Genomic DNA, 22,942 nt, shown 5'->3' with positions numbered 1-22,942 from the left:
TAACTTAGGTAATGAAAATAATAATAACATGTTTGCTCAAACCTTAAATAAATAAATGTCAATTTTAAAATTTCTAGAAATAAATAACTTAGACAATGAAAATAATGAAATATTTGCTCAAACTTCAGTCCTAACTTAAAATAAATAAGTGTCAAAATTCCGTTGCATATTACAATTATATTTGAATGCAACTAAGATATAAATTTTATATTTTAAAATTTATTTAAATAAATAACTTAGACAATGAAAATAATATAATAACTTACACAATGGAAATAACTTAGACAATAATAAAATAACTTTGACAATGACAATAATAAAATATTTGCTCAAACTTATATAAATAAATACCAATATTCCATCACAGCTTTTAATGTAATTAAAAGATCAAATTTATACTTTGAAATTTTTATAAATAAATAGCTTAGACAATGAAAATAGTGAAATGTTTGCTCAAATAACTTAGAAAATGATGATAATAAAATATTTGCCTAAACTTCAATCCTAACCCTAAATTAATAAACGTCAATATTCCATCGCATTTTGCATTTATATTTTAATGTAATTAAGATATAAATTTTATATTTTAAAATTTCTATAAATAAATAAATTAGACAATAACAATAATGAAATATTTGCTCAGACAAATCATAACCTTAAATAAATGTCAATATTCCATTGCAGCTTTTAATGCAACTAAGATATCAATTCTATATTTTAAAATTTCTATAAATAAAGAAATTAGACAACGACAATAATAAAATACTTGCTCCAACTTCAATCCTGACCCTAAATAAATAAATATCAAATCCCATGACAGGACAACCCCAGCTACAGCTGCCAGCCCTATGAGCCAGAGTCCAGGACAGAAAGGACGAGCTCGGAATCCTCTCCCAGCCCCAGCCCTGCTTCCCCATGCCAGGACCCCAGCCAGGGGGGGTTCCCTGCCAGCCAAGGACTCCCCTGTGCCAAGAACAAATTCAGAGCATCCTTCAGCAGCGAGAGATTCCGGCGCTGCAGCTACGAGGAGAACCCTGCCAGCAGCTACGAGCGCTTCCTCAAGAGCACCAGGAACCCCTTCCACCCCTACAAGAGGCAGATCAGCGAGGATGTTTTCCAGGAGGCTCACCAGGCCCTGCCACCAGAAGCTTCTCCCTTCAAAAGGAGCATCGATGGCTTCGAGGGTCTGCCAGGATCTGCTGAGGAGCCGGAGGCGTTTCCCACCCACATCCCAAACATCTCCGGGGAGCAGCCGTGGTGTGACAGCCTCCAGTACAGCAGCCCGGGGCAGGAGCACGGCTCTCAGCTCATGGTCAGTGGGGTTTTGCTGTTCTTTGCCCTCTTTGCAATGGTAAAAAATGTGCTTTTGGAAGGGTTTGCTTGTTGGAAGGGTTTTTTTATTGCAGTGAGTGTATTGGTGTTTATGGCTCTGTCGGGATGCAGGCTAGAGCTCAGGGACAGCAGATTGAGACTTATCTGCGTTTATTTGGCCAAATTCTCTGTTTTTTGGTCTTTTCCTCCAACAATCCTCAGAAAGAGTCACAAGTGATTTTCCATCAGATGGGGTACACAAATCCTAGATGTTTATCACTCTGTCAGGATACAGGCTAGAGCTCAGGGAAAGCAGATTGAGACCTATCCATGTTTATTTGGCCAAATTCTCTATTTTCTGTTTTTTTCCTCAAACAACCCTCAGAAAGATGCACAAGTGATTTTCCATCAGATGGGGTACACGAATCCTAAATGTCTGAATTTGTCATCAGCTGGGGTTTTCTAGAGACAAAAGCTCACAAAATTATTTTTAAAGTATTTTCAAGCATGAGGAGGTGGAGCAGATTTGGTCCAACACCTCAGCTCACCTGCACTTTTCTCAGTGCAAATAGAAGAGAAAACTCCAAGACATCAGTGCCACCAAAACCAAATATCAGATCTGATATTTCTGTGTTGATTTCAATACTAGATGGAGGCAATTGCCTGTTTAGGGCAGCAGAGATCCCTGAAAAGTAAATTAAATTCCCTTCCAGTGTTTCCACAATATCTCTGCTGTGATCCAAGGTGTGAAGTGCACCTTGATCATCTCCTGCAGCCAAAAAGAACAACTCCAGCTGCCAGAGGAGAGCCCTGAGCTGGCTCTGAGTGGCTGGGAGAGGAGGAATTCAGAGCTACCAAATGGAAGAGGAGTTTAAAAAAAAAAAAAAAGAAGTCTTAATTGGATTAAGACCAAGGGAATGGAGAGATGTTGTCAGGGAACATACCTGGGGATTGAAGCCATCCAGGTTAAGAGGAAATTGATCTAAATCTCTTATTTCCTGGATAAACACTCATCTAGGTCAGAGAGTTCAGTGCAAAACCTATGAGATATTGATGGAAAAAAAATTCTCATTTTCTTCCCAAATCCCAAATTCCCATTTTCTTCCCAAATCCCTGGGCTGCAGGATGCAAAGGCAGCAGTGCAGGAGCCCTTTACAAGCAGCTGTAGCTACTCCCTGTTGGTGTCTCCCCTGGTCCTGCCAGCATCCAGCTTCCCACTTTAAATCACTTCCATGTTGTGGGAAAGTTGGGATTTCTGAAAATCTTCATCTGGTGGTCACCAAGATAACACTGATGTTTATAAGAAATGGATGTCAAACCAAGTCTAATAATATAACCTAAAAATACTGAATATTTTTATATTTATTGGATATACTACATGCATGATATATAAATATATATAAGTAATGTGTGTATATGTTTATTTATTAATATTTTTAGACTAAAATGCCATAAAAGCTGGCCATGTTTTAAAGCAGAAGGATAAGTGCTACTGGATTCTTGGAAAAAGTTTCTCACTGAATTCCTCCTCCATTTTTACATATTTCCTGCATCTTGGCTGAACCCAGTGTGATTTTTCTCTGCCACCTCTTTCCTGTACATTGCAGAGCTCCCAAAATTCCAGAGGCAGCACTGCAGGACAAAATCAGGGAGAATGAAAAACAAGGGAGACACTCAGGAATGAAAGCTGGAGTGTGTGGTTTGTGTGTGCAGGGAGGGAAAAAAAAAATAAGAATACAAACAGAGCTTGGTGTTTTCTGCATTGCTCTCTGCCTGGAATGTGGGCTGGGATTTCCTTTTTTCAAGCTGTAATTATGGAAATGTAGGAATTGGTTGGTGTCCTCATGGAATCACGGAGTGCTTTGGGTGGGAAGGGACCTTCAAGGTGATCCAGTGTCACCTCCTGCCGCGGCAGGGACACCTCCCACTGTCCCAGGTGCTCCAGGCTGGCCCTGGCCACTCCCAGGGATGGCTCACCCCCAGATCTGCACCATTTAAACACAAACCAACTTCTCCTTCTTCTTCTTCTTCTTCTTCTTCTTGTTAACCCTTCCCAAAACACAATTAAACCCCAAAAACCCAACATAACGAAGGCAAATCCAGACAGTGCCCAATGATCCCGTTTTAAATCCATCTTTTTTTCTCTAATTACTCCTTCCTTGACTGTTTTGCAGCAGGATTCAGACCTGAAGCTCAGGACATCCCCCCTGGAAGGGCAGCCTGGCTTGTACTGCTACCAGCCCCAGGTGCAGCAGATGTATTGCTCCTCACATCCCTTCCACCAGGTCGGTCCAGCACTCAAATGGTGCAAAAATTGTGGTAGAAATAATGTTTTTAAAAGGATTTTAAAATATCTGTACATTTGTGGGTTTGCAGGGCCGTGTTTATATGCCTAAATGCAATTTAAGGTGGTCATTAAGAAAAAGAAGAAAAAGAAAAATACCAAAACTTGTAAAAATGGAATCTTAGCACTGGATATTTATATTTTCACCATTACACTCAAGAAAATTTGCTTTGAAGCCAGATAAATTATTAATATAACCCTGGATATTTCAGGATCTTAATTAACTGTGTGTCCTAGGGTGACACACGAACTTCCTTTAAGTTAAGTTCCTTTTACTTCAGGGGAAAATAAATCTAAATAGATTGTTCACATTCAGACCAAACATAAAAAAATATTTTAGAGTGAAATTGGAACAGCAAAATGATGTTCACTTTCCCTGTGCTTGATAGCACACACATCTCTTTTGAAACCTTTTGCTTCTTACATCATCCCCAGAGAAAGGTTATTCAGCTGAAGCATAACTGGCAGTAATAAAAATAAAAATAAACTAAATGTAAATATAAAATTAAATATAAATAAAAATATAAAATATCTATAAATATAAATAATATAAATATAATGAAAGGAAATACTATATTGCACTACCATCCTAACTTACAAATCCATTATTGTTATTTTAGAAGAAAATGGTCCCAAAATGGTGCCAAAAAAAACCAAAAAACCTCTGCTGCAAATATAAACTATTGTGGATGTGTCACAGCTCCATATGTATCAATCACTATAAAAATGCCATTTCTGTGTGCAGAAACCCCACTTTTCTGGTGAACTCATGGAATATTCTCAATTTCTTTGTGCATTCTGTAGCAGGCACCTTTGCCCTGTCCCTGCTGATTTGACAGCAGTGCTGTTTCTGTGCTGATCACATTCCAAAAACCTCCAGATTTAAAGCTCCTGGGAGCTGCCAGGCAAGATCCAACAGGCACCAAGAGGAAAATCCTCCATCCACCTGCAGGCTGGCACTGGGACAAATCTCTGGGAAGTGCAGCAGGTTTCTGTCAGACTTTTCAATACCTGTGCTTAAATGTTAATATAGGAAAAGTCTGGCAGGGTGTTCTACTGCTCAGGGATAAAACAGAAAAGAAATTTTAAAAAATGGAAAATAAAATTAAAAAAAGGTGTAATGGGTGAAAGAGGTGGAGTTGCTCTCCCTGTGCCATAATCACATGCTGGAAAATGAGAAGAGCTGAGAGAAGTGGGATAAGCTCTCCTGCATGGAGCAGCCCCATGATTAACCCCACATTCCCAGCTGGAATGGGGCAGTGCAAGTTCAATCTCTCCAAGGAAGTTCCACTCTGGAGAACGGGCCCTGGAGTGAGGGATGTTCCAGCCCAGCTCTCATTAGAGGGATGAGAGGATTCAGCCCCTTCATTAATTCTGTGCAGATGATAAAACAGCCTCACCTTGCCCTTGGCTGGGCACAACAGAAGGGGTGACTCAGAGGAAAAATGAGTTATTACTGACCCAAATGAGCAGCAGACACTGGCTGGAGTCACTCACCCTCCCACCCACCATAAAACACCTCTCATGCCATGGCAGACTGTAAAAGCAGCTCCAGCCTGTCATTCCAGCCCATTCCCCAGCCTCCCTTCCCTCCAAAAGGATTCATGAAACCAATAAAACAGAAATAATCCCTAAAACACCCAGGTCTGGCCTTTCGTGGTGACATCAAAACCAGCCCTATCTTAGGGTTGTTTCCTTTCAAAGAGCCACCAAAACCAATAAAAATCAGAATTATTGTAGGAATTGCATGGTTTTCTGCTCTTGGGGGGAAATCTGCAGCCAGTGCACACCAAAATTAGTTCACAGCTGCTCTGGAGACTCTAATTGTGCCCAATATTTGGTTTAACAAGGCAGGACATGATTAATTATGTAAATTTCATTCCTTTCACCATGCAAACAACTGAGTCTATTCAGTCTGGTTTTCCACATTCCATTTCAGGCAGTTCAGTGCTTGGAAGATAAAAGCAAACAGGCAAGAACAACTCCAGCAGCCAGCATAAAATTAATGAGAAAATGGCATCAATAACTGTCATTGTACAGGATAAATATATAAACTGTGATTATTTTGCTGTTTTAAGGGGACAAAGACCAAGAGCAATCAAAACTATTGATCCAAAAAAAAAATAAATAAAGGAATTAGAAACTGAGGAGGTGTCCAAGGGATTTTTCCCAATGAGTCTTGGACTGCTGGAGCTGAGCAGTGAAAACCCAGGACAGGGCTCAGCAGCCTTTGAGTGCCAGGAAAGGCATCCAGGTAGATTTTTTTAATAGCATGTGACAGGACTTCTAATTTTGGCCATGTCCTCACCCCTGGCATCTGCAAAGATTCATCTGGAAGAGGCAGAATTTCCTCTCTCCCAGAGAGCCAGCTGATGTTATCTCACCTAAACCTCATCATGTTCCTTTGCTCCTGAAAGTCTCTTTGCTGGAGGTTTAAACTGCAATTTGAGGAAGGAAAAGGTGGAATATTCAGAAAAGAAAAAGAGCAAGTGCTGGGTTAAAAAATTGAGGACAATTCTATGGAAGCTCTGGTGCAATCCAGGCTGTCTGTGTGGATCATCTCATCTTTCACCTGGCTTTTTATCCTGGTGATCCCATCACTTTAGTGTGTCTTGGGACAGGCTTGGAGATCTCCTGGGGAGTCAGGTCAGCATTCCTCAGGGAGCTCCTGTGGCTGGTCCCAGGGCAAGGGCAAGAGTGGATAAATACTGTCTGATTTTAGGGGTCCTGGCTGTTCTCTTCAGCTTTCTGATAGAGAAAATGGAGTGGAAAAGTCACTTGAGGTGGTGCTTAACAGCACATGAACTCCTGGCCCTGTGGAGGAGCCTTTTCCTTGGATTTGAGTCAGAGGGAACAGACAGGGAGCAGCACGAGACAGGCAGTGTGAAACCACCCCAAAAATGTCTCATCTGCTGCTCTCCTGACCCCTGGAGTGACATCACTGACTTATTCCATAACAGCACTTTCATCTTAAATATATTCTGGTGCATCCATTAAAGTCCTTGTTGTTGTTGTTGTTTGTTGGGTTTTCCCCTGCCTTGCACAGTGATTTTAACAGAGATTTTGGGATGCTGTTCCCTAAGGAGAAAATATGATATGCTTTTAATTTTTGCCTTTCTGTACCCTCTCCACCTAAAGAAAAAAGCAACAAAAAAAGAAAATAACACACAAACCCAAATAAGGCTCTTCCCTGTTTCTTGCTGCATTTTTAGCACTTTTACTTCCTCAGCTGGTTTTTGTAAGGTGAACATTGAAGTTTTTTATTCTGGTGGTTTGGGGTTTTCATGTCAGTAAAATGACATCATCCATTATTTGTGTGCATGTTCAGGGGAGGCTGAGCAGGCTGAAATACTTCAAAAGAGATGGCTGGAGGGAGATAAGCTTTAAGTCTATAAAATTAAAAATTATCTGGGGACAATTAATAGGACACAGCTCCCTACAGCAGGCAATAAAGAAGAAAATACTTTTTCCCCATACAATATCCTCAGAAATAATGCTGTTGTGTTGTTAGGGAATATTTTGGGGAGTTTGTTGCTGAAGTAAATAACATTTCTGCTGTGCCCCCAGTACCCCTCAGGAGGCAGCTACCCCGTGACTTACATCGCTTCCTCGCACTACCCCTACCAAAGGATTGCTCCTCAAAGCAGCCAAGAGTCTCAGCAGCCTCTGTTTCCCAAACCCATCTACTCCTACAGGTAATCCAATCTTTTTCCAAGCCCTCACCTTACAGGAAATACCCTGCTCACCCCTGGCCTGGTTCCAGCATCGTTTGCAGCAACACGTTCGCTCCATTTGTCTTCTTCCCGGGGTGTTCTGTCCTGTCCCTGTGGATCACAAAACGTTCCAGCCTCTGGGGCCAGCCAAGGCACACAGAAATTAAGTGCTGTAAAGCAGGGGAACAGCCTTGATCACTCCCCAAAGGAAAAAAAAGGGAGACATTTCTCTCATGTAAAAAATTTAAGTGTTGTGAATTTTATCAGCACAGGACTGGTGCTACTTAGTTGTCCATTCTGTATTAAAACTGATTTTTTCTCCAGTTACTGGAGCAAGGAAATGCCTTGAAAAACCTATCAGCTATGGCAGTCACCACAGGGGCTTAGCCCCCAAAGTAGATCAGACAATTAAATTTTAATTATCCCTCTATCACTGTCAGTTTGATTCTCTTTGTGGCCTCCAGCAGTCAAACAAAACCTTCAGTAATTACACACCAGCAGGATTTGAAGGTCTTGATTCTACTTTCTGTGTTCTTTTATTTCAAACCCAGGCTGGACCTTCTAGATGAGCTTGGAGTTAAGGACACTGTTGTAAACGACTGAGTGGAAACATAAAATCATCTTTGTATTTGTGCCATGGCAGTGAAAGTCAGAATAATCACACACAGTGCAAAAAAGGGTCTGGTTTTGGTTGTGAGGAGTCAGACAGAAGAGGCTAAAATGCTTTTTTTTCTCTCTCCCTAAAGCATCCTGATCTTCATGGCTCTCAAAAACAGCAAGACAGGGAGTTTGCCAGTCAGTGAGATTTACAATTTCATGACAGAACACTTCCCTTACTTTAAGGTGAGTTCTACAGGGATGGGGAGGGGAATCTCCCTCCAAGCTTATCTGTCAGCAGAGGGAGTAAGGGATGGGATTCCAGCTTTGAAAAGGGATTATTTCTTTGGAGATTAATACCAAATCAGTTACACACTACATACCCCCATGATTTCAAGCTCCCCAGCCTTTTGCAGAAATGTGAAATGTGGTCATATTTAACTCAAGAAGATATTTAGAACTGTTCCAGCTCTGAGCTTGGGTGCATGACAGTGACCATTCCTCACCAGCAGCCCACAAAAAGGGTCAATAATTTACAAAACACATTCACTGCTTCCTCTCAGATCTCAAACACAGGCAGAACTGCTCCTGTAGCTTCCAGCAGCACCTCCAGGCTGGTGTGGAAGCAGAGAATTCCAGATTATCTCACTCCATCCTGGAGCTGGGATATTCATCTTGGGCAAGAGCATCCCCTGCATGCCCTGTACAAAGAGAAGTGTCAGGTATGATGATGGCACTAAGCTCATAATGACATGGTGAGCTGGGCAGGGAAGGCTGGGTGGTTTGCAGCAGCACCACTGAAATTTGGATCCCTGCTGGGAGGGAATGGCTCCTCTCCCTTGGAATGGCACTGGGAAATGCTCAGTCAGCACAGGGATCCAAGAGCACCAGGATTAGTTCAGATTTTTGAAAGAGCTGGAATGGAATCATCAAGTGCTGCTCCACTCAGGGCTTTTTTTTTTTTAATTTTCTGCTGATTCTTCAAAAGCTCCTGACTGAAGTCCACAGTGGGTGAGCTCAGCTGTGAGCAAGGCCCAAAAATGAAAATAAAGCCAGTGACTCTGTCCTGTTTCCTATTGCAAATAGCCCTGCAGCAATCAAGGCAAATTTAAAACAGCCACAGCAAGGCAGTTCAAACGTTTGTAATAAAGGAACACTGAGAATAATGAAAAATAAATGTTCCAATACAATTTGCAGTGGTTTTGGAGAGTGAGGATAAATAGAGCACACACACACACACACACAAAATAAATAAAATTAAAAAAAAAAGAAGATTGAATATGTGAACCAGAGAAAAATACACATTTTTACAGAGAAAGAACTGTCAGGATCCATCACACTCCAGATTTCCTCCCAAAGGAATCACTAAATACTCCATCATTTGTTACAAGCAAGAGACGGCAGAAAAAAATAAAGAAATCTACCATTAGAAATCCCAGGGGAACCCAGGAAAATAGAAAGTGTTTCAAGCAGAGAGGGGGGAACATTATTGATAATTTTTACAGGCATGTGCATGTTTATTCCTCAGATCAAACTGAAATTAATTCTCTGTTGTCTTACGACAGAATTGATTATAAAATTAATCAGCAGCTCTAAACCAAATGGTGCTGCTGCCAGCACAGGCAGAATCCCTCAGAGTCAGGACTGTGGCTCCTCCAGGTGTCTCCATCCTGGTCCTTCCTGGCTTTTCAGAACCTCGTGTCTTTTTGTAAAATTCATTTTAAAACTGATGAGAACGAGGTCACTGCTGTAGGAAAAGAATAGAGCAGGGGGTACTCCCCAAACATCCCCTATTTTGTAGCAGCTTTATTTCTGCATTTTACTTACAAATGCAGCCAAATGTGTTTGACTGCAACATCCTGAAAATAACCAGGGGAGAATGAGCAATCAGATATTACATTTACAGCCATCAGTCCCTGTCTGCCTCTGGTCTTTACAGCAGAGAATTACCAATACTTGGCAAAATTTAATATTCTCCATCCTCCCTGCTTTTGGAGAGTATTCAGCAAAATAAAACCACATAACAACCAGCAAAGAACATTTTGCTGCTGCTACCAGTGCTCACTAAAAAGCAGAATCCAACAGGGAGAGGGGAAGCAATTTAGGTTGGAGAAAAGAAAGAGAGCAAGTGCACACAGAGCCTTGCTGGGAGACATGGGATGATACAAGCAGAGTCAAATTAACTGGGATTCGCTGCCACAGCAAATTTAGTTTCTATGATGCAACAATCTCATTTCTAGTTGAAACAGAGCAATCCAACTCCTACGTCCTAAAAAAAAAAAAAATCTACACAGCTAAAGTTGAATTAGTCTTTGATGTACCTCTCCCTTCTCTTGAGACCTAGATTTAAAGAGAAAGGGTTTTGCAAGATCACTGAACTCTTTAAACTTCAAGAGCTGGTCAGGATCAGTGGGGCTGGACAATAATTTTCTCTTTTATTTTTTTTGTAGTGATTAGTGAGTCTAACAGAAAGCTTTAATCTCTTTAATTGGAGTTGTTGCCAGTGGGCTGAGAGGGCAGAAAGGTCTGTGGTGTGATGGAAGGGCTCAGGTGTTGCAGATGTGGCACCTGGGGACGTGGATTGGTGGTGGCTTTGGCAGGGTCAGTGGTTGGACTCGGTGACCTCAGAGGGCTTTTCCCACCTCAGTGATTCTGGGATTCCCCAGCTGATTTTGTGATTCTGCACTTGCATCCCCACTGTGCTGAATGCAACCATGGCCAAAATCAGCCACAGCAAGGAGATTCCAGCTGCTCAAGAGCAGCCCCAGCAGCCAAAGTTTGTTCATTTAACAATCACACCTGCTTTAAAAACTGATGCTTTTTCTCTTGACACACTCAGGGTGTTAAACCCTGCCTGGGCAAATAAATTCTCAGAGCTCAGCAATCCCAAATTTAATGCAAGAACCGGCTCAGCTCCTGGCAGCAGCTTCCAAAATCAATCCATGTACTTTTTGCTTGTACAGTTTCTAAAACCATCTCCTAATTTACACCCCCACATGTTCTGCAAGCCTCAGAGGAGCCCGTGCCCCTCCCATGGAGCAGAAACACCAATTATCCTGTCTAGGTACACAGGGGTGTGGGGAGCCTCTGTGCAGGACAAGAAACAGGAATATTCTTCCAGGTCAGCTTGTTCAGTAGCTAAATCCTCAATTTATCTGGGAGGAACAGCTTTACTCACTTTTGGAACTGCCAGAAAGTTACTTGAATATTATCTGCAAGGGAGAAAAAACTGATTTGTCATGTTTAGTGTGACCCTGTGGCAGAAAAGGCTTTAGAAGTTTGGAGTTTTCTCTTCTCTTGTCTCTTTCTCTCTAGTGTCTGATTACTCTTGCGTCGATCTCGGCTCGTGAGCGTAGTCGTGCTTCTCTTATCTGTCTCTTCTCTTCTCTTCTCGTTCTCTTCTCTTCTCTGCTCTTCTCTTCTCTTCTCTTCTCTTCTCTTCTCTTCTCTTCTCTTCTCTTCTCTTCTCTTCTCTTCTCTTCTCTTCTCTTCTCTTCTCTTCTCTTCTCTTCTCTTATTACAATTTGTGTTGTCTCACCCATGAGACAGAATAGTGAAATGCTGACATCAGGTGGGCCAAAATGGAAGAAGCTCGGCTGCTCTGAAGGGAAAATAGTTTCTCTTTTAGTAAATAATATGTATTAAATTCCACACCTATTTATTTTTTAGTGAAGAAAGTGAGTGTTAAATTTGGCCCTCATCTCATCAATAAGACTTTTAATGCCTTTATCCACACAATAGCTCTTTACAAGCTACAAAACAACAGGTTTTATGTTCTTTATAAAAGCATGTACAGAAAATTAAATCCTGATACAATAATTTCATCAAAGTATGTTCAAAATTCACAGTCTGCCTGGTGAAAGCCAAAATGGGCTCAGATTAATTTATAAAAGATGGTCTAAGAGGAAGTCTGATGGACTAGGCAGTGATTAAAGAAATAATCAAACTATCAAAAATCTGGCTTTTTATGAGAGAAGGATCCTATTAATAAAAAAATATAAAATGGAAAAAAAAGCTTTATTAACCTAAGAGGGAAATTCTAATTTTTAACATTTCTAAAAAGACTGTGAAAACCCACATTTATTTCTCATGCTCTCTGTTCAATAATTCTCTGCTTGACACAAACAGTTTTGATGACAAATATTTGCATCCCTGAATATGTATCAATAGCCATGGACAACCTCCCCTTATTTCAGAGTGAAACAAGGGGAGGTTGTCTACAAATTTAAAAGAAAACATGAGGATTTTTTGGCAAAAAGAATCATTTTGATGATCCAGTTGAAAGAACCTTCCAGCTTCTCCTGCTGGGTTAAAAGTAGATGCAAAGCACGGAGAAGAGTGATCAGCTGTGGAAACCTGTATCTCATCTGGAGGGCTTGTGATTAAACCATTTGGTTATGTAATTGGCCAGCACACAAAGTTACACCTACAGTAGCATGAGAAATCCCTTTGAAGTCTGCCTGGACACTGACTTTGAGCCCAGGTAGCCCACAGTACTTTAATGAGGAGTTGGAAATATTTCTAGGTGTTCTAAAATAGATTCCGATTTCTTATTAGTTCTAGAACATGAATTTTTGCACACCTAATTCTGGTGATGTGCAAATTCACTCCTAAAGATCCAGCAGGTCTCTGATAACCTTTTTGCTTAGAAGATCAGTTACTATTTTATCTGATCCCTCTCTTCCCACACAACATGACTGTAACATTTTTGTGGCTTCCCTCTAACGTACAAGTTTCTCACTGCAGAGAAGGCACAAACTCAAACAGCATTTCTTGTAACCTCACCAGTCAAAACACAGTTATATATATACACATACATTTTAAATTTATTTATTTCTTCTTAGCTTTTAATTATTTTTTTTTTTTTAGCTTGTTCTTACATTGGGTTTGTTTCTCCAGACAGCTCCAGATGGTTGGAAGAATTCCGTGCGCCACAATTTATCTTTGAACAAGTGCTTTGAGAAAGTTGAGAACAAGTCAGGGAATTCTTCTCGGAAGGGCTGTTTGTGGGCTCTGAACCCAGCCAAGATTGACAAAATGCAGGAGGAGCTTCAGAAATGGAAGAGGAAAGACCCAGTTGCTGTGAGGAAGAGTATGGCAAAGCCAGGTCAGTTATTTGTCAGTGTTCTAGCTCTCCTGAATTTTTCTTTTCACCAAGATCCATAAGAGAATTTAAATGTGATTTAGGAAAGTATTTAAGGATTTTTTCCTGGTTGGCAAAACAAGTAAAAAAATTATAAAACAGAAATAAAGTAGACCTGATTTTGTAGGTGTTTACAGATAAGCACAAAGAAGCTCCACCAGGAAAATATTCTCTTTTGACATCTCACTAAACTTTAAAATAAAAAGCAAGGTTGGATGGGGATTGGAACAGCCTGGTGTGGTGGGAGCTGTCCCTGTCCATGGCAGGGGGGTGGAATGAGATGATCTTCCACATCCTTTCCAATCCAAACCACTCTGTGACAAAAAGAACGCTGAAATACGAAATATCAAATAAAATCTGAGACTAACTTCTAAATATCCAACCTTTAAACCTAAAAGTGGAATTCATTACATACTCACTTGTCAACAATAATTTAAAACATCTCAGTTGGTTATAGCATGGTGCTAATATCACTGGGGTTGTGAGTTCAATCCCTGTATGGGCATTTACTTTAGAATTGGACTTGATGATCCTTGTGGGTCCCTTCCAACTAAGATTTTCAGGCTTTGGAGGTTTTAATATATAAGAACTAGCACTTCTGTTGGCCATTTCCTGGATAACACCATAATTCCTGCTGCAAGTCATCCAGGGATAAATCAGCCATGGACTTTTCCTTGCCATTTCCTGAGTAGCATCACAATTCCTGCTGCACTCAGTGCAGGGATAAGTCAGCTATGGACTTTCCCTTGTCATTTTCTGAATAACGCCACAATTCCTGCTGCAAGCAATGCAGGAATAAGTCAGCTATGGACTTTCCCTTGTCATTTTCTGAATAACACCACAATTCCTGCTGCAAGCAATGCAGGAATAAATCGGTCACGGGCTTTCCCTTTTTGTTTTCCAGAAGAGCTTGACACCCTGATAGGCGACAAGAGCGAGAAGCTGCGCTCGTCCCTGGTGTCGTGCAGCCCGACGGGCGCTGCAGGTGCCTCCCTCTCCAGGCAGATGGCAGCGCAATCCCATCCCTTGTGCGAGCCCTCGCTCTCCTCGGGCATCCCGCAGGGCTTCCACGGCATCCACGCCTCGGCAGCCCTGCCCGCCAAGAGCCCCCTGCCCGCTCTGCTGGGGGGGCAGCAGCCCGGCTGCTACGCATCCCCCCAGGGCTTCCCCCAGATCCCCACGGCGCTGCTGCAGCACACGCCCGAGCCTCCGAGCCTGTTCCCTGCTGGGGAGGCTCAAAGCCAGCTCCGGACTCAGCCCAGCATCCCTCAGGATTCCCCAGTGCCGGCTCAGAGCCCCCCGAGCTGCGGGATGAAGATGCTGCCCGAGCATTCTCCCGCCAGGACGGTGCAGGACACGCTGCTGCAGGAGGGAGACCTCAGCAATGACATCGATGCTCTCAACCCATCCCTCACTGATTTTGATCTCCAAGGTAGGTGTTGGAGGCGTTTTTATCTTGGAGAGTCAGGTTTGTTACCTCCCACCCCATTCCACCCCATGAATCCCATCCCATCCCATCCCGTCCCATCGCATCCCGTCCCGTCCCATCCCATCCCATCCCATCCCATCCCATCCCATCCCATCCCATCCCATCCCATCCCATCCCATCCCATCCCATCCCATCCCATCCCATCCCATCCCATCCCATCCCATCCCATCCCATCCCAACATCCACATGATCCATTTCTCTTCCTTTTTTCACATCTCCACGCTGTTGTTACAAACCCCCCCCCTCCTGGGTTACATTTTATATCACCACAATGCAATTTTGTGTTGAATCTTTTAAAAGTTTCCCAAGGAAGCTACAGATTTGCATCCAGGGATGTAAAAAACATTCCTACTTCCCCCCTGGCTACAATTGCAGATATTGGACACTGCAATACAGATTTTAGAATGTGTTCTTTACATTCAGACCTATTTTCAACTGAAAGCTACTCAAGCACAACTATAATATATAGTTTGATATATATTATATCTATAAATGATATGTAATATATTATAATATATAAGCTATATTATAATATTATGGCTATGTTATATATATATATATGTTAGATAAGGTTTATATTATATATATATTAGATTAGGTTTATATTATATATATATTAGATTAAGGTTTAGATAGATAGATAGATAGATAGATAGATAGATAGATAGATAGATAGATAGATAGATAGATAGATAGAATATAAACCCTAAACTCTAAGTTTTCCAGCCTGTGATGTTACACACTTCTCTTCAAGCTACACACCCATAATCTCAATTTTAATCTGTCACTCAGTTTTGGAAGCCTTTTCAGGCCAAATGCAGCATTATTCTCTGTGGGTCTGTTCCTTTCAGCACAGAAAGTTACAAATTCTCAGCATCCAGGGCCCCAATTAATCTGTTAACCAACACGGGCTGGTTTTTTTTGTCGTAGGGAATCTTTGGGAGGAGCTGAAGGACGACAGCCTGGCCGTGGATCCCCTTGTCCTCATTTCATCATCCCCGCAGTGTTTTCCCTCGCACTGCCAGCTGGAGAGCGGCGGCGGCGCGCCCAGCGCGCACGGGAGCGCGCACGGGAGCGCGCACGGGAGCGCGCCGGAGCTGCAGCTCACCACGCTCTACTCGGCCTTCATGGAGCTGGACACGGTGTCCCCGTCCTACCTGAGCAACAACGCCGGCTCCAAACCCATCGCCCTGATGTGAACCACAGCCCGGAGGCATCGCCCGGCACTGCCCACGGGAACAGGAATTTTATCTCTTTTTTTTTTTTTTTTTCCCAGAACTCGCCCGCAGGATATGTAGCTTTACCGTGATGATTTTCTACAGACTGATGTAAAAACAAAACAAAACAAAAAAAAATAGAAAAAAAATGTAAAATATTATTTAAAGAGAATATGGTTAACAGCTGAACTTGTCAACACCATTTTATCAAGCCACTCATCTTCTTCGTCTTCCAGAAATAAGAGGAAAACAAATTCTTGACCTTTTTTTCCCCTCTCTTTTTATTTTTTTTTCTTTAACAAAAGCTGCTTGCAAATGAACACAGAACTCACAGCACACAACCATTTAACTTATTTCTTGGAGCCACTGATGGCAACAACATCCAGCACAGATCACTCAAAATATAAAATCTGCCTATTAAAACATTCATAGTCCCCTTGAAAGAAGTTCTGGGTTTTGGTAAATGTGAACTGAAAATTCTGCAAGTATTAGAAGATAGAGGACAAGCTGCTGACAGACTAAACCAAAGCAACAAATATACTTCAGTGGAAAATATCAAAGTTTTACTGTATTTAAAAAGAAATTTTAAACTCTGCTTTTTTAATAAAAAAGAACAAAACTATTTAGTAGAATTTTTACTTGGCTGGAAATTATTCCCATTCATGCCTCTTATCATTTGCCACATAAACTAAATATTAACATTAATTATTAAGCCATATTTTTTTAATGGTAATAAAAAAGAAGAGAGAAATTGCAGCTGGCCCCATCCAGAGAGCATCTGTGTTTTAACTGTTACCTCCAGTGGAGTTTCTTGGGATGCTGAACCAAATCGTGCAGCAGGTTCCTACTGTGAGCTAAACTTCAGGCCAGTTTTTCAGGAACAACCTTCTCCCTCTGATTTTCCACAAAGCTGGAATAAAAAAAGTAGAAAAATAGAATAAAATAGAATAAAAACATTTTTGGTTTAAGTGATGCAATATAAACCTAGAGTAAGCTGGAGAAGGAACTGAACACCACTATGGAAAATAGTCCAGAAACCCAAAAAAAAAATCAGGTTGCCTGGAGAAGCTGTGGCTGCCCCATCCCTGGAAGTGCCCAAGGCCAGGCTGGACAGGGCTAGGGACAATCTGGGATGGTGGAAGGTGACCCTGCCCATGGCAGGGGTTGGCACAGGGGGTGACCTTCAAGGTCCTTTCCAACCCAACCCATTGTGGGATTCTCTATTCACAGAGGCTGTAAACTCAGCCTAAACCAAGGAGGTTAAAACTGGAGTCAGCTTGGGTGATTTAGACCACGGAAGAGCAAGGATGGAACAAAGGAGATGGAATTGTGAAAATAAAGACACAGAGGTTTAATTGGCCACTGTCTCCCAGCAAGGTGGGAACTCTGCCCAAACCAAGGCCTAAAGCTGCATCCTCACCCTTTCCTGCTAGTCCAGACTTAAAATCAGATTAGGGGCAGACAGATAAAGGAGACTTAGGAGGAACACACGTGATGCAGCTCTGTAATCCCTCACGCAAGCACCAAGAAATCCTCACTTGACTCCAACTCCTCTTCCTGCAAAGAGAATAAGGAGCAGAAGAAATGCAGCCAGGAAAAAAATAAAACCTGCAGGATGAGAGTTATGCAAACATATCAGAGCTGGGGGAATCAGGGTTTGGCCATCTTAAGGTTTGGATAAAGAAATGCAGGAAAAGTTAAGTACCACACATTATTATAAAAGTGAATATTATGGTAAGTCTAAAGCATGTAGTGAGTATAAAGCTGCTAAACAGTATATAAATATAAATAGATATAATTTGAAATATAAATATAAATATTTTATACCCATAAATAGAAACATAAATACATGCTTATATAAATAAAAATAAACATACCTTTAAAAATGTGTGTAATATATATACAATATATATTTAAAGCACAATATGTTGTGTATATAAAACACTGTATAGGAACAGGAAATTAGATGTACATATAATATTATATGTACATATAAAATACTGTTTATCAACAGTGTGCATGCATATATATATATATAACACTAAATATATTAAAAACATAGAATAAATACATATATATAATATATATATATATATATATATATATATATTCAGTGCAATTTAAGAGTCACCTTACAACTAAATGCACAGTATTTAGAGTAGATATTATTAGAAGGATATTATTACCTTAAGTGCCTTTTTTTAAAAAAATTCACACTTTAGTCAAATAAATACACATTTTAATACAGACATGCATTGAGGAAAAGCAAAACCAAAGCAGCCCCTGCCCAGTGCTCAGGCACTGTTTTTATACCCCTGTGGCTCTTGAACACACAGCTACTCTGATGCCTTAATATATGTCACCATCACTCTAAAGGCAAAAATAATAATTGGTAAATATTGTTCTCTAAGAATACAGACACAGGTCTAGCTCAGGGCAGGGGTGGGTTCCCTCAGCTCTGTGTGTTTGTGAGCTCTGACTCCAACAGAAGATCCCAGTCTTGGACCAGGACTCCCAGTGCTGGGCAGGACCAGGTGTCCCAACCCTCCAAACCCCTCAAATTCATTTCAGCCACTTCAGTCCCAGTGGAATTCTGCACCCCTCCATCCTCAAGGAATTCCCAGATAAAACTCTCCTTTTCAAAGCTTTTCTCTGCAAACAGAGTTGTCACATGGATTTTCTGAAGCATTTTCAGCACCCCAAGGGAGTGAGATGCTCAGCTCTCTGCGACTTTCAGTCACTCTTTGCACCAAATTATTGTTAAACCCTTTTTAAACTCCTTACAAATTCCCCTCCTGAGCTGCACACAGTGAACCACACCATGGCCAGAGCACCACAGGCCATTGCAAGATATTCCTGACAGAATGAGCAGCATTGCCACTGTTTTATATCTGGTAGAGGGAGACAAAAAAAATGTATGAGAACACCCCAGAGGAAGTGCAGTGGGATGGCTCATCTCTCTAAAAACACATCAGAAATGTAACAAAATATTCATGATTAAAGCAAACCCATGGCATGTGAAAAAAAATCCATCAAAACTGACAGTAGGAATCTGGACAACACCATCAAGATGAGTTAAATATCTGTGAAACTCCAAATTCACAGATTTGAAAGCGAGAAAAGCAAAACTGCTTTTTCTGGGTCAAAGATTTGTAATTTATGGCACAACAAGCCATCCATGATTTGTTAATTCCTGTGTGTCACTGTGTCCTCTGTGGCCTCAGGCTCAGCCATTCCCTCAGAGGCACCAATATATTCCATACTTGTGACCACACACATGATCACAAGCTGGAGGGGGAGGAAAAAATTGAGAAGAAATCAAACTGTCAGACTTTTTTTTTTTTTTTGTAATGAGTCTTTGAAGAATGATCAGACATAAAGAACAAAAGGGAAAAAAAACAATTTAACATGTTTTTTCTTGTGCTTTCTGGAGTTTCTTGTACCCACACCAGAGGTTTGTGCTCCCTTTATGAAGTTCTTTATTCAAAGCACCTGAAAGTATTTTCTCCAATGCATTCCATGTTTAATGGAATTAAATTAATGGTTGGACATTTCACAGAAGTTATAAGAAAAGTCCTGTAATAACTTTTATTTAAAAGAGTTCTGATTAAGATAAACAAACAAACAATACTGCAAGTTATTAACTAAACTAAATTGTCTGGGTTTGGGTTTCCCTTCCTGCTCCACTTCAGGCTCCCACATCTGAAATTTTATTGTCTTGCTTCAGTTTAGCATTAGGGATTCTGATAGACACAAAACCAGCTCATTGAAACATGGGTTCATGAGGAAGAGTTATATTATAAATTGCAATTCCAGAACAATTACTGAAAAACAAGTTTGAAATTATGTTTATTCAACTACTTTTATAAAAGTTTACATACAAGAATAACCCTCAGCTTGTGCAATCATTATTTTTGACTTTTGAAATAACTTGACCTAGTGAGAGAGAGCACATAAACATTTCCTCAGAGCTGGTGACACCTTATTTTGTACCTACCATAAAATCAGTATTTTGCACACACTGCAAATCTATTTCAGATATATTAGCATTAAATTCCATTTTAAGCAGCACTCTGAAAAAAGGGGGAGAAAGAAAGGAAGGAATTAAGTTTTCCCAGTCCAAGGCTAATGCTGTCTGCTTAATCAGCCTCTTCCAAAGAGATTATGCAAACCTGCCTAGGAAAAAAAAATACATTTAGTGTAATTACTAGAAAAAATATCTTATTACCAAACAGAAGAAAGTGCTCACAGCTGCCCTCTCCAACATATGATTAGGAAAAATTTGCACTCTAAAGTTTAGGACTTATTAGTTAACCTTTTTTTTATTGCAGGTTTCATTTAAACTTCAAAACATTCAAATAACCATTTATATTGGAACTATGTTTTGAAGCTCTTTTCTCTTCTCATGGGGCCAAATTATTACAAGACTTCTGCCTCCCATATTTGCATGTTCTTGGTATAAAAGTGAATGTTCACCCCTGAACATTCACTTGCTGTTGTTGAGATAGGAACTGATCTGAGGAGAATTCTCTCTGCACAATCTTTCAAACCCCTGGCACAGCACTGAGCTATTTAAACCCAGCAGGGATGAGCTGGAATTATGGAACAGATAAAACACTGAATATCACACCAGCTTTATTGTACACAAAGCTTCAGAAGTGCAACTGACTTACTGGCACTTTCAAACAAATTTAAACTACTGGAATAAATATTTGGATTCCAGAATTTAGTTTACCAGAGCTGCTGCTCCATTTCTGTAGTTCAGGCTTCCAGATTTGTGTGTGAATGTTTGTGTTTAGGTTATTGAATATCAAAACCAGCAAACACTTCTACAGGAGTTTTTCCTGGCCTCCTAATTCATTTCCAGTCTTACACAAACAAACCCAAAACCCTCAGTAGTAGAAGATCAACTCTCTGGTTCGCTGTGCTTTCCCTCCCTGCAGTGACATAAATGGAAATTTTAAAGAAGCATTTTCCATCTGTGGTCCCAGCAAAAATTCAATTGAGAACTACTAAAATAATGAATGATGGAGTTGTCATAAAGCAGAATTTAAATGCAGTCTGTGTACAAGCAGAAAAGGGCTATTTTTTGTTCAAAGAAATAAACACTCACAAAGAATGTTTGTTTGCATGGAAAATACTGAAATTACTGAAAATTGCAGCAGTGGGAAGGTCATTAAGGCACATGGCACTTATTTCACCCAGGGGCTCTTATTCAAGCAGCACATTGGTGACAAATACCAGGTATTGGGTATAATCATAATAAATGCTGACTGAAGCACGAAACTGATGATTTTTAGGTCTTTTTTAAATCACAAAACCACAGCATGGTTTGGCTGGGAAGGGACACTCGAGACCATTTTGTTCCACCATTTCTTCCTCTGGGCCCGGTGGCTCCAAGGCCGACCCTGAGCCACAACTTCCATGTGCTCCACCACCCTCACAGCCAAAAATTCCTCCCTCACATCCCACCCAAACCTCTCCTGGCTCAGTGTGAAGCCATTTCGCCATTTCCCCTCGTCCTGACTCCCCAAAATCCCCATCCCAGCCCTTCTGGAGGCCTTTTGGACACCTAAAGGCCTCAATAAATTCATTTTGCTGCTTGGATGAATGGGGGAATCCTGCTCTGGATTAATCCAGCTGTGACCTGGGCACAGGGGAGGACAGAAAAACCATTAAAGATTTGTTCCTGACCAAAGCAATTAGGCCTGGCCCTCGTTAGTCACATGAATTAATTCCTTACTCACACCATCGGCACCGGGAAGTTCATTCCAGCAGCAGCCCAGGCTGGGTGGCTGAGGGGAAAAAACCCACTGAGAGCCCAGGCAAAAGCACATCTGTCCCAAAAAACCACTGGAGAAGGGAATTCACGTTATTTGAGCGCAGAATTCAAGATCTTGCTTGTCCAGGAAGCTGCTGGGATTTAATTTCAAGGAGGTGAATAAGCCCAGCGTGTTCGGGCCTGCAGGAGGCACCAGGCCCGAGCCATCTCTTGAGGCTTTTATTTTATTTGCCTTTCCCTCTGTACTTGCCTTTCCCTCTACAATAACTTCAGAACATTTAAAAAAACTCCTAAAAACATACAGGACATCCAGAAAAATATTTTCTACCAAATATCCAGTTGATCTAGGAGAAAACTGCAAGGCTTGGTTGGCGTTAAAGGCATAAAAAAAGTGCAAATTTTTGCTTTGGCTGGAAAGGATCTTTCTCATCTTAATATATCTTACAGAAATTTAAACATAGGCTGAAATAATAGCTCTTAAAAGCTATCTGAGTGGTGACACTTGTGCTTGTGTTTCCTCCAAGCACCTCTTGCCACAGAGCCACAGGAAGCACAGCCCAGCATTTGTCAGCTCCAAGGAATATTTCTGCACTGTTATTTCAAATTTAGGTGATGAGCAATGCCAGCTGATGAATTCCAGTGGGGAAATATCTTTAAAATCTGACATCTCAGTGCTGAAGAGCCCTGGTGTGTCTGGGGCAATGTTGTTCCTCTGAACTTGTGCTCAGGTCTGTGCACACTTTAATTTTAAGGGTTACAGGGAAGGCTCTGCTCTCCTGATTTAGGAACCTGTGCAGACATCAAAGCAGGCAGCAGGTTTAATTAGACACTTAATTATAGATCAGGCTGGTAAGGAATGCATTTGGGAAATAAAAACATGATTTTCAGCCCCAGTCAAATGCCAGTGAACAGAGTAACTCGGGCACAACATTGCTGCACTGTGCCCTTCAAGTAACTCGTGAAAAACAAAGTTTGAGTTGGAGTTTTGGGTTTGTTGTTTGCTTGTGTTTTTGGGTTGTTTTTTTACCAAAATAGAGCCTAAATATTTTTAGCTTTCAGGTCTGGCACATGTTGTTCTCTGGGCAACCTCTGCCGCCCTCACAGGGAAGAATTTCTTCCTCATATCTACTTTAATCCCAAATTGTTATTCTCCTCACATGGATTTATCCTCTCATTCCACAGGACAGGAAGAACTGAAGGTGTTTGGAACTCTCCCCTCCTGTCTGTGTTATCTCCCTTTCATAAAGTAAATTTAATTATGTGTTTTCTCCATTGCTGTTTGTAAATTCCCTGCCTGTTTTTATTTCTTGCTACAGATTACTTTCATATGCAGCTTCATTAACATG

At 41.0% G+C, this 22,942-nt stretch overlaps 1 protein-coding gene and 1 long non-coding RNA gene across 5 annotated transcripts in view; one reads left to right on the top strand and one right to left on the bottom strand.

The window, feature by feature from the left end:
* The window catches only part of FOXN1 (forkhead box N1), a 36,718-nt gene extending 20,282 nt beyond the window's left edge, over positions 1-16,436 (top strand). For 2 of the 3 annotated variants that reach the window (XM_018919391.3, XM_009094934.4), the window contains exons 3-9: positions 821-1,312; positions 3,486-3,596; positions 7,223-7,350; positions 8,115-8,211; positions 12,865-13,072; positions 14,013-14,540; positions 15,528-16,436. In XM_018919391.3, coding sequence (XP_018774936.1) covers positions 821-1,312; positions 3,486-3,596; positions 7,223-7,350; positions 8,115-8,211; positions 12,865-13,072; positions 14,013-14,540; positions 15,528-15,796 — 1,833 coding nt within the window. In that variant the 3' untranslated portion in view covers positions 15,797-16,436. The remainder of the gene's footprint in view (positions 1-820; positions 1,313-3,485; positions 3,597-7,222; positions 7,351-8,114; positions 8,212-12,864; positions 13,073-14,012; positions 14,541-15,527) is intronic. The other variant, XM_018919392.3, reaches the window with a different exon arrangement.
* On the bottom strand, positions 15,931-21,753 carry LOC127060273 (uncharacterized). 2 transcript variants are annotated; one of them, XR_007779147.1, is made up of 3 exons: positions 21,562-21,753; positions 19,812-19,990; positions 15,931-17,371 (listed from the first exon to the last, which is right to left on the bottom strand). It is a non-coding gene; the product is annotated as an uncharacterized LOC127060273 (long non-coding RNA). The 2 variants fall into 2 exon arrangements; XR_007779148.1 differs by lacking the exon at positions 21,562-21,753 and having other exon boundaries at positions 19,812-21,316.
* Positions 21,754-22,942: the final 1,189 nt, after the last annotated feature.

This window comes from Serinus canaria, chromosome 19 (assembly GCF_022539315.1).
Source record: "Serinus canaria isolate serCan28SL12 chromosome 19, serCan2020, whole genome shotgun sequence".
Classification (NCBI taxonomy): domain Eukaryota; kingdom Metazoa; phylum Chordata; class Aves; order Passeriformes; family Fringillidae; genus Serinus; species Serinus canaria.
This window is presented reverse-complemented; position numbering and strand designations above follow the sequence as displayed.